General features: G+C 50.5%; 1 protein-coding gene across 2 annotated transcripts in view; it reads right to left on the bottom strand.

Moving 5' to 3' along the window:
* Positions 1-14,063, bottom strand: part of zgc:113516 (uncharacterized protein LOC541449 homolog) — a 64,204-nt gene that overhangs the window by 47,328 nt on the left and 2,813 nt on the right. For both annotated transcript variants that reach the window (XM_049574050.1, XM_049574049.1), the window contains exon 2: positions 4,253-4,515. In XM_049574050.1, coding sequence (XP_049430007.1) covers positions 4,253-4,515 — 263 coding nt within the window. The remainder of the gene's footprint in view (positions 1-4,252; positions 4,516-14,063) is intronic.

The raw sequence follows: 14,063 nt of genomic DNA, 5'->3' as shown, positions 1-14,063 counted from the left end.
ACACACACACGCACTCAGGTCACACACACTCAGGTCACACACACTCTCAGCTCACACACACTCAGGTCACACACACTCAGGTCACACACACACACACACTCAGGTCACACACACTCAGGTCACACACTCTCAGGTCACACACACTCAGCTCACCCACCCACACTCATGTCACACATACACTCAAGTCACACACACTCAGCTCACACACACTCAGGTCACACACACTCAGCTCACACACACACACTCAGGTCACACACACTCAGGTCACACACACTCAGGTCACACACACTCAGGTCACACACTCTCAGCTCACACACACACTCAGGTCACACACACTCTCAGCTCACACACACTCAGGTCACACACACTCAGGTCACACACTCTCAGCTCACACACACACTCAGGTCACACACACTCTCAGCTCACACACTCTCAGGTCACACACACTCAGCTCACACACACTCAGGTCACACACACGCTCAGCTCACACACACTCAGGTCACACACACTCAGCTCACACACACTCAGGTCACACACACGCTCAGCTCACACACACTCAGCTCACACACACACTCAGCTCACACACACACACACACACACTCAGGTCACGCACACTCAGGTCACACACACTCAGCTCACACACACACTCTCAGCTCACACACACTCAGGTCACACACACTCAGGTCACACACACTCAGGTCACACACACTCAGCTCACCCACACACACTCATGTCACACACACACTCAAGTCACACACACTCAGCTCACACACACTCAGGTCACACACTCTCAGCTCACACACTCTCAGGTCACACACACTCAGCTCACACACACTCAGGTCACACACACGCTCAGCTCACACACACTCAGCTCACACACACACACTCAGGTCACACACACTCTCAGGTCACACACACACTCACGTCACACACACTCTCAGCTCACACACACTCAGGTCACACACACACACACACTCAGCTCACACACACTCAGGTCACACACACTCAGGTCACACACACACTCAGCTCACACACTCTCAGCTCACACACACTCAGGTCACACACACACTCAGCTCACTCTCTCAGGTCACACACACTCAGCTCACACACACTCAGCTCACACACACACACACACACTCAGGTCACACACACTCAGCTCACACACACACACACACACACACACACACACACACTCAGCTCACACACACTCAGCTCACACACACACACACACACACTCAGGTCACACACACTCAGGTCACACACACTCAGCTCACACACACTCAGCTCACACACACTCAGGTCACACACACTCAGGTCACACACACACTCAGGTCACACACACTCAGGTCACACACTCAGGTCACACACACTCAGGTCACACACAGTCAGCTCACACACACTCAGCTCACACACACTCAGCTCACCCACACACACTCAGGTCACACACACTCTCAGCTCACACACACTCAGGTCACACACACTCAGCTCACACACACTCAGCTCACACACACACTCAGGTCACACACACTCAGGTCACACACTCTCAGGTCACACACACACTCAGCTCACACACACTCAGGTCACACACTCTCAGGTCACACACACACTCAGCTCACACACACTCAGCTCACACACACACACTCAGGTCACACACTCTCAGGTCACACACTCTCAGGTCACACACACTCAGGTCACACACACACTCAGGTCACACACACTCAGGTCACACACACTCAGGTCACACACACACTCAGGTCACACACTCTCAGCTCACACACACACTCAGGTCACACACACTCAGCTCACACACACACTCAGGTCACACACACTCTCAGCTCACACACACTCAGGTCACACACACTCAGCTCACACACACTCAGCTCACACACACACTCAGGTCACACACACACTCAGGTCACACACACTCAGGTCACACACACTCTCAGCTCACACACTCTCAGGTCACACACACACTCAGGTCACACACACTCAGGTCACACACACTCAGCTCACACACACTCAGGTCACACACACACTCAGGTCACACACACACTCAGGTCACACACACTCAGGTCACACACACTCAGGTCACACACACTCAGGTCACACACTCTCAGCTCACACACACTCAGCTCACACACTCTCAGGTCACACACACTCAGGTCACACACACTCAGGTCACACACACTCAGGTCACACACACTCTCAGCTCACACACACTCAGCTCACACACTCTCAGCTCACACACACTCAGGTCACACACACTCAGGTCACACACACACTCAGGTCACACACACTCAGGTCACACACTCTCAGCTCACACACACTCAGGTCACACACACTCAGCTCACACACTCTCAGCTCACACACACTCAGGTCACACACACTCAGGTCACACACACTCAGGTCACACACACACTCAGGTCACACACACTCAGGTCACACACACTCTCAGCTCACACACACTCAGCTCACACACACTCAGGTCACACACACTCTCAGCTCACACACACTCAGGTCACACACACACTCAGCTCACACACACTCAGCTCACACACACTCAGGTCACACACACACTCAGGTCACACACACTCAGCTCACACACACTCAGGTCACACACACTCTCAGGTCACACACACTCAGGTCACACACACACTCAGGTCACACACACTCAGGTCACACACTCTCAGGTCACACACACTCAGCTCACACACACACTCAGCTCACACACACACTCAGGTCACACACACTCAGCTCACCCACACACACTCAGGTCACACACACACTCAGGTCACACACACTCTCAGCTCACACACACTCAGCTCACACACACTCAGGTCACACACACTCTCAGCTCACACACACTCAGGTCACACACACTCAGCTCACACACACACTCAGGTCACACACACTCAGGTCACACACTCTCAGGTCACACACACTCAGGTCACACACTCTCAGGTCACACACACACTCAGGTCACACACACTCAGGTCACACACTCAGCTCACACACACACTCAGCTCACACACACTCAGGTCACACACACACTCAGGTCACACACACTCAGGTCACACACACTCAGCTCACACACTCTCAGGTCACACACACACTCAGGTCACACACTCTCAGCTCACACACACACTCAGGTCACACACTCTCAGCTCACACACACTCAGCTCACACACACACTCAGGTCACAGACTCTCAGCTCACACACACACTCAGGTCACACACGCTCAGCTCACACACACTCAGGTCACACACTCTCAGCTCACACACACTCAGCTCACACACACACTCAGGTCACAGACTCTCAGCTCACACACACTCTCAGCTCACACACACTCAGCTCACACACACACTCAGGTCACACACTCTCAGCTCACACACACTCAGGTCACACACTCTCAGCTCACACACACACTCAGGTCACACACACTCAGCTCACACACACACACTCAGGTCACACACACTCAGGTCACACACACACTCAGCTCACACACACTCAGCTCACACACACTCAGGTCACACACACTCAGCTCACACACACACACTCAGGTCACACACACTCAGGTCACACACACTCAGGTCACACACACTCAGGTCACACACACTCAGGTCACACACTCTCAGGTCACACACACTCAGGTCACACACTCTCAGGTCACACACACACTCAGGTCACACACACTCAGGTCACACACTCTCAGGTCACACACACACTCAGCTCACACACACACTCAGGTCACACACACTCAGCTCACCCACACACACTCAGGTCACACACACACTCAGGTCACACACACACTCAGCTCACACACACACTCAGCTCACACACTCTCAGCTCACACACACACTCAGGTCACACACTCTCAGCTCACACACACACTCAGGTCACACACTCTCAGCTCACACACACTCAGCTCACACACACACTCAGGTCACAGACTCTCAGCTCACACACACACTCAGGTCACACACGCTCAGCTCACACACACTCAGGTCACACACTCTCAGCTCACACACACACTCAGGTCACACACTCTCAGCTCACACACACACACTCAGGTCACACACACTCAGCTCACACACACACACTCAGGTCACACACACTCAGGTCACACACACACTCAGCTCACACACACACTCAGCTCACACACACACTCAGGTCACACACACTCAGCTCACACACACACTCAGGTCACAGTGTCTGATCCAGAGTGAATCTGAAAGCTGTTCTGGCACCGACCTGTAGATGGACGGCTGCCGCAGCAGATCATCGTCCAGGACCGTCCCTCTCACAAACTCGTAGCAGATGCCGTTCTGGAAGCTGCAGTAGATCTGGGGACCACACCCGTGGGCGTGGAGGACCTGGAACATCTCCACCTCCCGGTCCCTGTTGACGTAGAGCTCCGTCATTCTGCCGTACAGTCGCACCAGAACGCAGCCGGGCTCCTGCAGAGGCGCCACGTAGCAGCCGATCAGCTGGTTGGTGATGCCCTCTGTGAACGTCTGGAGGGACAGGAAGTCAGACAGGAAGTCAGACACTGATTCTCTACAAAAGCATTAAGGGGTGCTTCTGCGTCTGTTTGCAGATGATGACACTGTGATGAAACGACTAAGCGTCAAAACAAGACGCTTCTTGTGTTACAGTTGCAGACAGTCATATCTTACTGTGTCAGAGAAATGTTCCTCCTCTGAGTCTCACGTCCTGTTTATCCGCGACCATCTTGGATCAATCACAGTAAACACGGTTCCACTTGGAGCTTCAGAGGTAAATAAATGCAACATGTTTGCTTTCAGGACTCTTTTGGTACCGGATCCATTTACAAGCTGCTAATTTACCGCCGTCACGGCTCGTTGACCCAAAATTTCATTAAAGACACACGACTGCAGAAAAAAGAACGGACGGATCTTTCAGCAAATATTGCTCATCTGTGTTCTGACAGACGTACAGCAGCAGGTAGAGGACAGAGACAGACATACAGCAGCAGGTAGAGGACAGAGACAGACGGACAGCAGCAGGTAGAGGACAGAGACAGACGTACAGCAGCAGGTAGAGGACAGAGACAGACGTACAGCAGCAGGTAGAGGACAGAGACAGACGGACAGCAGTAGGTAGAGGACAGAGACAGACGGACAGCAGCAGGTAGAGGACAGAGACAGACGGACAGCAGTAGGTAGAGGACAGAGACAGACGGACAGCTGCAGGTAGAGGACAGAGACAGACATACAGCAGCAGGTAGAGGACAGAGACAGACATACAGCAGCAGGTAGAGGACAGAGACAGACATACAGCTGCAGGTAGAGGACAGAGACAGACATACAGCAGCAGGTAGAGGACAGAGACAGACATACAGCAGCAGGTAGAGGACAGAGACAGACGGACAGCAGTAGGTAGAGGACAGAGACAGACGGACAGCAGTAGGTAGAGGACAGAGACAGACGGACAGCTGCAGGTAGAGGACAGAGACAGACATACAGCAGCAGGTAGAGGACAGAGACAGACGGACAGCTGCAGGTAGAGGACAGAGACATACAGCTGCAGGTAGAGGACAGAGACAGACGGACAGCAGCAGGTAGAGGACAGAGACAGACATACAGCAGCAGGTAGAGGACAGAGACAGACGTACAGCTGCAGGTAGAGGACAGAGACAGACATACAGCAGCAGGTAGAGGACAGAGACAGACATACAGCAGCAGGTAGAGGACAGCAGACACACAGCTGCAGGTACACACACAGAGACAGACATACAGCAGCAGGTAGAGGACAGAGACAGACGGACAGCAGTAGGTAGAGGACAGAGACAGACGGACAGCAGCAGGTAGAGGACAGAGACAGACGGACAGCAGTAGGTAGAGGACAGAGACAGACGGACAGCTGCAGGTAGAGGACAGAGACAGACACAGCCGCAGCTAGAGGACAGAGACAGACGGACAGCTGCAGGTAGAGGACAGAGACATACAGCTGCAGGTAGAGGACAGAGACAGACGGACAGCAGCAGGTAGAGGACAGAGACAGACATACAGCAGCAGGTAGAGGACAGAGACAGACGTACAGCTGCAGGTAGAGGACAGAGACAGACATACAGCAGCAGGTAGAGGACAGAGACAGACATACAGCAGCAGGTAGAGGACAGAGACAGACATACAGCTGCAGGTAGAGGACAGAGACAGACATACAGCAGCAGGTAGAGGACAGAGACAGACATACAGCAGCAGGTAGAGGACAGAGACAGACGGACAGCAGCAGGTAGAGGACAGATACAGATGGACAGCAGCAGGTAGAGGACAGAGACAGACATACAGCTGCAGGTAGAGGACAGAGACAGACGTACAGCAGCAGGTAGAGGACAGAGACAGACATACAGCTGCAGGTAGAGGACAGAGACAGACGGACAGCTGCAGGTAGAGGACAGAGACAGACATACAGCAGCAGGTAGAGGACAGAGACAGACGGACAGCTGCAGGTAGAGGACAGAGACATACAGCTGCAGGTAGAGGACAGAGACAGACGGACAGCAGCAGGTAGAGGACAGAGACAGACATACAGCAGCAGGTAGAGGACAGAGACAGACGTACAGCTGCAGGTAGAGGACAGAGACAGACATACAGCAGCAGGTAGAGGACAGAGACAGACATACAGCAGCAGGTAGAGGACAGAGACAGACATACAGCTGCAGGTAGAGGACAGAGACAGACATACAGCAGCAGGTAGAGGACAGAGACAGACATACAGCAGCAGGTAGAGGACAGAGACAGACGGACAGCAGCAGGTAGAGGACAGATACAGATGGACAGCAGCAGGTAGAGGACAGAGACAGACATACAGCTGCAGGTAGAGGACAGAGACAGACGTACAGCAGCAGGTAGAGGACAGAGACAGACATACAGCTGCAGGTAGAGGACAGAGACAGACGTACAGCAGCAGGTAGAGGACAGAGACAGACGTACAGCAGCAGGTAGAGGACAGAGACAGACGGACAGCTGCAGGTAGAGGACAGAGACATACAGCTGCAGGTAGAGGACAGAGACAGACGGACAGCAGCAGGTAGAGGACAGAGACAGACATACAGCAGCAGGTAGAGGACAGAGACAGACATACAGCAGCAGGTAGAGGACAGAGACAGACGTACAGCACCAGGTAGAGGACAGAGACAGACGTACAGCACCAGGTAGAGGACAGAGACAGACGGACAGCAGCCGGTAGAGGACAGAGACAGACGGACAGCAGCAGGTAGAGGACAGAGACAGACATACAGCAGCAGGTAGAGGACAGAGACGGACTTACAGCAGCAGGTAGAGGACAGAGACAGACATACAGCTGCAGGTAGAGGACAGAGACAGACGGACAGCAGCAGGTAGAGGACAGAGACAGACATACAGCAGCAGGTAGAGGACAGAGACAGATGTACAGCTGCAGGTAGAGGACAGAGACATACAGCAGCAGGTAGAGGACAGAGACAGACATACAGCAGCAGGTAGAGGACAGAGACAGACATACAGCAGCAGGTAGAGGACAGAGACAGACATACAGCTGCAGGTAGAGGACAGAGACAGACATACAGCAGCAGGTAGAGGACAGAGACAGATGTACAGCTGCAGGTAGAGGACAGAGACAGACGGACAGCAGCAGGTAGAGGACAGAGACAGACATACAGCTGCAGGTAGAGGACAGAGACAGACATACAGCTGCAGGTAGAGGACAGAGACAGACATACAGCAGCAGGTAGAGGACAGAGACAGACGGACAGCAGTAGGTAGAGGACAGAGACAGACGGACAGCAGCAGGTAGAGGACAGAGACAGGCATACAGCTGCAGGTAGAGGACAGAGACAGACAGACAGCTGCAGGTAGAGGACAGAGACAGACATACAGCAGCAGGTAGAGGACAGAGACAGACGGACAGCAGTAGGTAGAGGACAGAGACAGACGGACAGCAGCAGGTAGAGGACAGAGACAGACGGACAGCTGCAGGTAGAGGACAGAGACAGATGTACAGCTGCAGGTAGAGGACAGAGACAGACGGACAGCAGCAGGTAGAGGACAGAGACAGACATACAGCTGCAGGTAGAGGACAGAGACAGACATACAGCTGCAGGTAGAGGACAGAGACAGACATACAGCAGCAGGTAGAGGACAGAGACAGACGGACAGCAGTAGGTAGAGGACAGAGACAGACGGACAGCAGCAGGTAGAGGACAGAGACAGGCATACAGCTGCAGGTAGAGGACAGAGACAGACAGACAGCTGCAGGTAGAGGACAGAGACAGACGGACAGCTGCAGGTAGAGGACAGAGACAGACATACAGCTGCAGGTAGAGGACAGAGACAGACGGACAGCAGCCGGTAGAGGACAGAGACAGACGGACAGCAGCAGGTAGAGGACAGAGACAGACATACAGCAGCAGGTAGAGGACAGAGACGGACTTACAGCAGCAGGTAGAGGACAGAGACAGACATACAGCTGCAGGTAGAGGACAGAGACAGACGGACAGCAGCAGGTAGAGGACAGAGACAGACATACAGCAGCAGGTAGAGGACAGAGACAGATGTACAGCTGCAGGTAGAGGACAGAGACAGACATACAGCAGCAGGTAGAGGACAGAGACAGACATACAGCAGCAGGTAGAGGACAGAGACAGACATACAGCAGCAGGTAGAGGACAGAGACAGACGGACAGCAGTAGGTAGAGGACAGAGACAGACGGACAGCAGCAGGTAGAGGACAGAGACAGGCATACAGCTGCAGGTAGAGGACAGAGACAGACAGACAGCTGCAGGTAGAGGACAGAGACAGACGGACAGCTGCAGGTAGAGGACAGAGACAGACATACAGCTGCAGGTAGAGGACAGAGACAGACGGACAGCAGCAGGTAGAGGACAGAGACAGACATACAGCTGCAGGTAGAGGACAGAGACAGACATACAGCTGCAGGTAGAGGACAGAGACAGACGGACAGCTGCAGGTAGAGGACAGAGACAGACAGACAGCTGCAGGTAGAGGACAGAGACAGACATACAGCTGCAGGTAGAGGACAGAGACAGACTTACAGCAGCAGGTAGAGGACAGAGACAGACATACAGCAGCAGGTAGAGGACAGAGACAGACATACAGCTGCAGGTAGAGGACAGAGACAGACGGACAGCTGCAGGTAGAGGACAGAGACAGACAGACAGCTGCAGGTAGAGGACAGAGACAGACATACAGCAGCAGGTAGAGGACAGAGACAGACATACAGCAGCAGGTAGAGGACAGAGACAGACATACAGCTGCAGGTAGAGGACAGAGACAGACATACAGCAGCAGGTAGAGGACAGAGACAGACGGACAGCAGTAGGTAGAGGACAGAGACAGACGGACAGCAGCAGGTAGAGGACAGAGACAGGCATACAGCTGCAGGTAGAGGACAGAGACAGACGGACAGCAGCAGGTAGAGGACAGAGACAGACATACAGCTGCAGGTAGAGGACAGAGACAGACGGACAGCTGCAGGTAGAGGACAGAGACAGACATACAGCAGCAGGTAGAGGACAGAGACAGACGGACAGCTGCAGGTAGAGGACAGAGACAGACATACAGCTGCAGGTAGAGGACAGAGACAGACGGACAGCTGCAGGTAGAGGACAGAGACAGACATACAGCAGCAGGTAGAGGACAGAGACAGACGGACAGCTGCAGGTAGAGGACAGAGACAGACATACAGCTGCAGGTAGAGGACAGAGACAGACATACAGCTGCAGGTAGAGGACAGAGACAGACGGACAGCAGCAGGTAGAGGACAGAGACAGACATACAGCTGCAGGTAGAGGACAGAGACAGACATACAGCTGCAGGTAGAGGACAGAGACAGACGGACAGCTGCAGGTAGAGGACAGAGACAGACATACAGCAGCAGGTAGAGGACAGAGACAGACATACAGCAGCAGGTAGAGGACAGAGACAGACATACAGCTGCAGGTAGAGGACAGAGACAGACATACAGCTGCAGGTAGAGGACAGAGACAGACATACAGCTGCAGGTAGAGGACAGAGACAGACAGACAGCAGCAGGTAGAGGACAGAGACAGACAGACAGCAGCAGGTAGAGGACAGAGACAGACATACAGCTGCAGGTAGAGGACAGAGACAGACAGACAGCAGCAGGTAGAGGACAGAGACAGACGGACAATGATCCCACAGTGACCACTGATTGTCTCAAAGGTTCCTGACAGACTCTTGTTGTCATTTAGTGGCTTCACAGTCTCTCACTCTGTGCCACAGTCTGCACTGATTTTTACTGTGCCTCACATGGGCCCTGAACATAACACCCCTCTGAGCCCTGAACGCACCATCCCTCCATCCCATCATCCCTCCATCACACAGATATAAAGTGAACAAACAGCCACCTCGACATCTGATCAAGTATTTATAAAGAGGACACTTGGATATTTTCCCTCTGACATTATTGTCAGATTCTTTTCCTCTCTGCTTTCCAGATCTGATCTTTACATGAAAGCTTCTGTGTTTCATTTGATATTATTCAGTTCCTGTCATTTAAAAACAAAAACTATTTATTTAGAGAATTTCATTCAGTCATTTCTGTGCACAGAGAAATTCAGGTTAACAACAGGCCCTGCAGATCCTCAGGTCGGCCTCTGATGTTGGATATAAAATTGTTTTGGTTCTGGTAAACATTGTGTACAGTGCCACACGCTGCACGTCGCAGCTTTGGGAGCACTGGTATAAGTGCCTTTTAAAAATAGGTCACTAGACTATTTTTTTTATTGAGTTTGTTGATTTTTTGTATTGTATGTGTTTTATAGGAGTTTAACTGTTTAGATATCTCGTTCAGTAGAAATTAAACAGAATAGGAGATAAGATGCTCCCCTTATAATTCCTGTCTTGTTTCTCTTGTTTTCCTTAGGTTTTTATTTTTCAGGTTAATATGGATGTGAAACTCAGATTTCCACAGAAAACTAACTGAAAATTTGTCACATGAAGAAATAAAAACAAGAGACGTAGGACAGATCATAAAACAAGTGCAGACTTTGTGGGGGACACAAGAGACACGTCCCCGTCAATATTTAAAAAGTCCCCCTCAATAAAAACATGAAAGCAGGAGAAAAATAAATGAAATAAGTGAAATGAAGTGTTTGATGTTCGAATGTTTCAGACAGAGGAGCCCCAAATGCCCCGGTGAAGGCGTTTGGGGCTGAGCTGAAGCAGCAGACAGTTAATATCACAGGTGTAACAGGAGGAGGTGTGTGTGTGTGTAGACTGAACACAATCCATCATTAAAGGGACTGAGGGGAAACATGTAGTGGTCTGTGTACATTACTGGACCTGCTGCAGATGGAGAGGTCACCAGCCCAGAGTGCCGTCACCTTACAAACAGAAACCCTATTTCTCTCACAGATTGGACCTTGTGTTTGCACATGGGACCTGAACGCACCACGCTTCTGTTCTCTGGGTTCAAATAAACTAAACCCTCTGCTGTTGTTGTCTCTCATCTCGCTTTTCTTTTCTTTACTCTGTATTTCTATACAGTCTCATATTTACCGTGTGTGCTTTTAATATATCGACTCCACAGAGTGCTTTTATTTTGAAAAATGAAAACATGTCTCGTCAGCAGGTGAGAAGTTTCCATATTAAAGCACTCAGCTGGTGATATTCCACATTTCTGTTACTGTCAACAAAAGACCAACGATGTGTGAGTCCGTCTCTTAATGACGTCCCCGAACTTTGGCTCTCGTCTCCCGACACATTGGTTCCTACTGAAGACACAAAGCTTTAAAGGCAGAGAGTGAAATCATCACTCAGAGACTCCTCAGTCAGCTCAGAGTGTTTCAAGTCCAGCAGTGTTTTTATTGTGAGTCAGTGCTGTACAGTGAACTCAACCCTGGGATGTTTTGGTCTCCAGATTTTGCTGCAGAGTGAGCACTCTCGACATTCACACTGTCTTTGGCACAGACGGACGTGATGCAGCGACACAGAGGAGGAGAAACTCTGAGATAACACCATCTTCTCTCTTCTTCATTCAACACAGTTGCTGCACACGTCCGATCCGTCATCAGCGCCGTGAGCCTGTTTACTATATTATGTGAATGTCACACTGTCACACACCTCAGGTGTTCTTCAGACCAGGTGTACACACACTTTTACCTGAGACAGCTGCAGGTGAGGAGGAGGAGGAGGAGGGGGAGGGGGAGGAGGAGGAGGAGATTAAATATTAGCTGAGAGACAGGAAACATTGATTTCTGGTGGTTTGACAACTCCACTGATTGGTTTATTATTTCTGCAGCTAACCAAATGTCAAAGGAACATTTATAAAGTTGATCCGAAATCATTTATTTAAATGTCAGCATGATTTTAACTGACCTGTCTGTATGTGATGGTTTCATTTGATCCTGTGGAGCTCTCTGTAAACTCAGTGTGAACATGAAGGAATCACTGATCGTCCTTCTGATGTTTAATAATGATGATGATCGAGATTTTACCGCCATGATGGTTTGTAGAAATGTGATGAATTAGTGTTGAGGATGCTGCAGTTATCTACGGCTGTGTGTACTGACGGCTGCTCTGGACTGTTGGAGAACCTTCTCCATGTGACACAGTCATTGACGAAAACAGACATAATTGTTTTGAATTTTCATCAACTAAAACAATGAAGGATAAAATGTGACTAAAACTAATAAACGTTTTAGACTCAAGACTCAGACTAAATCTAAATTAGCTGTCAGAATGAACAGCGCCACAGCGACTCAGGTTTAGAAAACAGAATCAAACATAAACACGTCTTTATAAACGTGACCAAAACAAAGCGTTGGCACATTTCTGTCTTGGTGCGTACTCACAGTTTGAGTCATGAGTCCACACAGAGTTTCAGTATCTGGCTCTTGGTGAGTTCCTCTGTCAGCCGTGGCTTTACTTCAGCTGAAGAGAGAGCTGGTTTTCTACACTCACACTTCAGGTTAAATAAAACTTTCACATATTCAGAACCTGCTGCGTTTCTGTGCACACTGATTAGATCAACTGAGCCACCACAATGTGGAGCTGAACGTCAGCACAGAAGTCCCAATAAAGATTATTCAAACAAGACAACACAAGTTCATCCTTACAGAACTCTGACAGACAGACAGACAGACAGAAAGGCAGCATTCAGCCTCCTCTGTTCAGTTACAGCAGGAAAAAGAGAGCATGGAGCTGTAAAATGAAATTACAGAGACAATATGTTCTGTCTGCTCTGCAGCCACCTTCACTTTTATATCACAGCAATCTCAGTGTGTAAAATACCACCTCAGTAATACTGAGACAAGTCTCACTTTACTGGACGGCAGCCACGAGGGAAATCGCTCTGTGAAACTGCTTCAGCTGCAGTAATACAAAAGGCTTCAGCTTCACGTCCCCGGTGAACACATGAACCTCACATTAATTCTACACTCAACATGAAAATGACAGTAGGGAGATAAAAATCAGATGTAGTGTTGCTGTAACTTATCAGCTGTAGTTTCTGGCTGCAGACACTAAACACACACAGCTGGACGGAAAATATTTACACAAGTCACAGTGACACTCACGACGTGGTGACAACTGGACCTCTTCCACGGTCACGTTTGGCCACTGAGTCAAGTCATGCTGCACTGACTTGTGTTTCCATCGTCAGTTTAGACATGTCGTGTCATGCTGAGCTGCTCCAGAGATGGACCTTCTCCAGTGTAGGTCCTAAAGCCGGGCCACCCACCCTCGCGCAGGAAGTGATGACCCCCAACAACCCCCCTTCTGAAACTAGCTGTGTGTGTTGCAGACTCTCCTCCGCTCTGTCTGCAGGAGACCAGAGAGACAGGTGTCTTTAAAGTTCAGCTCTCAGTACGTCTGTAACTTCTGACTGACGCTCTGTGGTTTGCATCCTGTTTTTACTGGTTCATGTTCACTATCAGTCAAAAACTCAACATTTCCTTATTCTGCTGCTTAACGATACAAGTTTTTACGTAACAAAATAACAGGAGACTTTTATTGTGACCAATCTACAGGAAGTGAAATGTGTTCATCACTGAATTAGCAAAACTCTGACAGCACC

Source organism: Epinephelus fuscoguttatus, linkage group LG4 (assembly GCF_011397635.1).
Source record: "Epinephelus fuscoguttatus linkage group LG4, E.fuscoguttatus.final_Chr_v1".
NCBI classification, from domain to species: domain Eukaryota; kingdom Metazoa; phylum Chordata; class Actinopteri; order Perciformes; family Serranidae; genus Epinephelus; species Epinephelus fuscoguttatus.
Note: the sequence above shows the minus strand (reverse complement) of the source record. Positions and strands in the feature narration are given on the sequence as shown.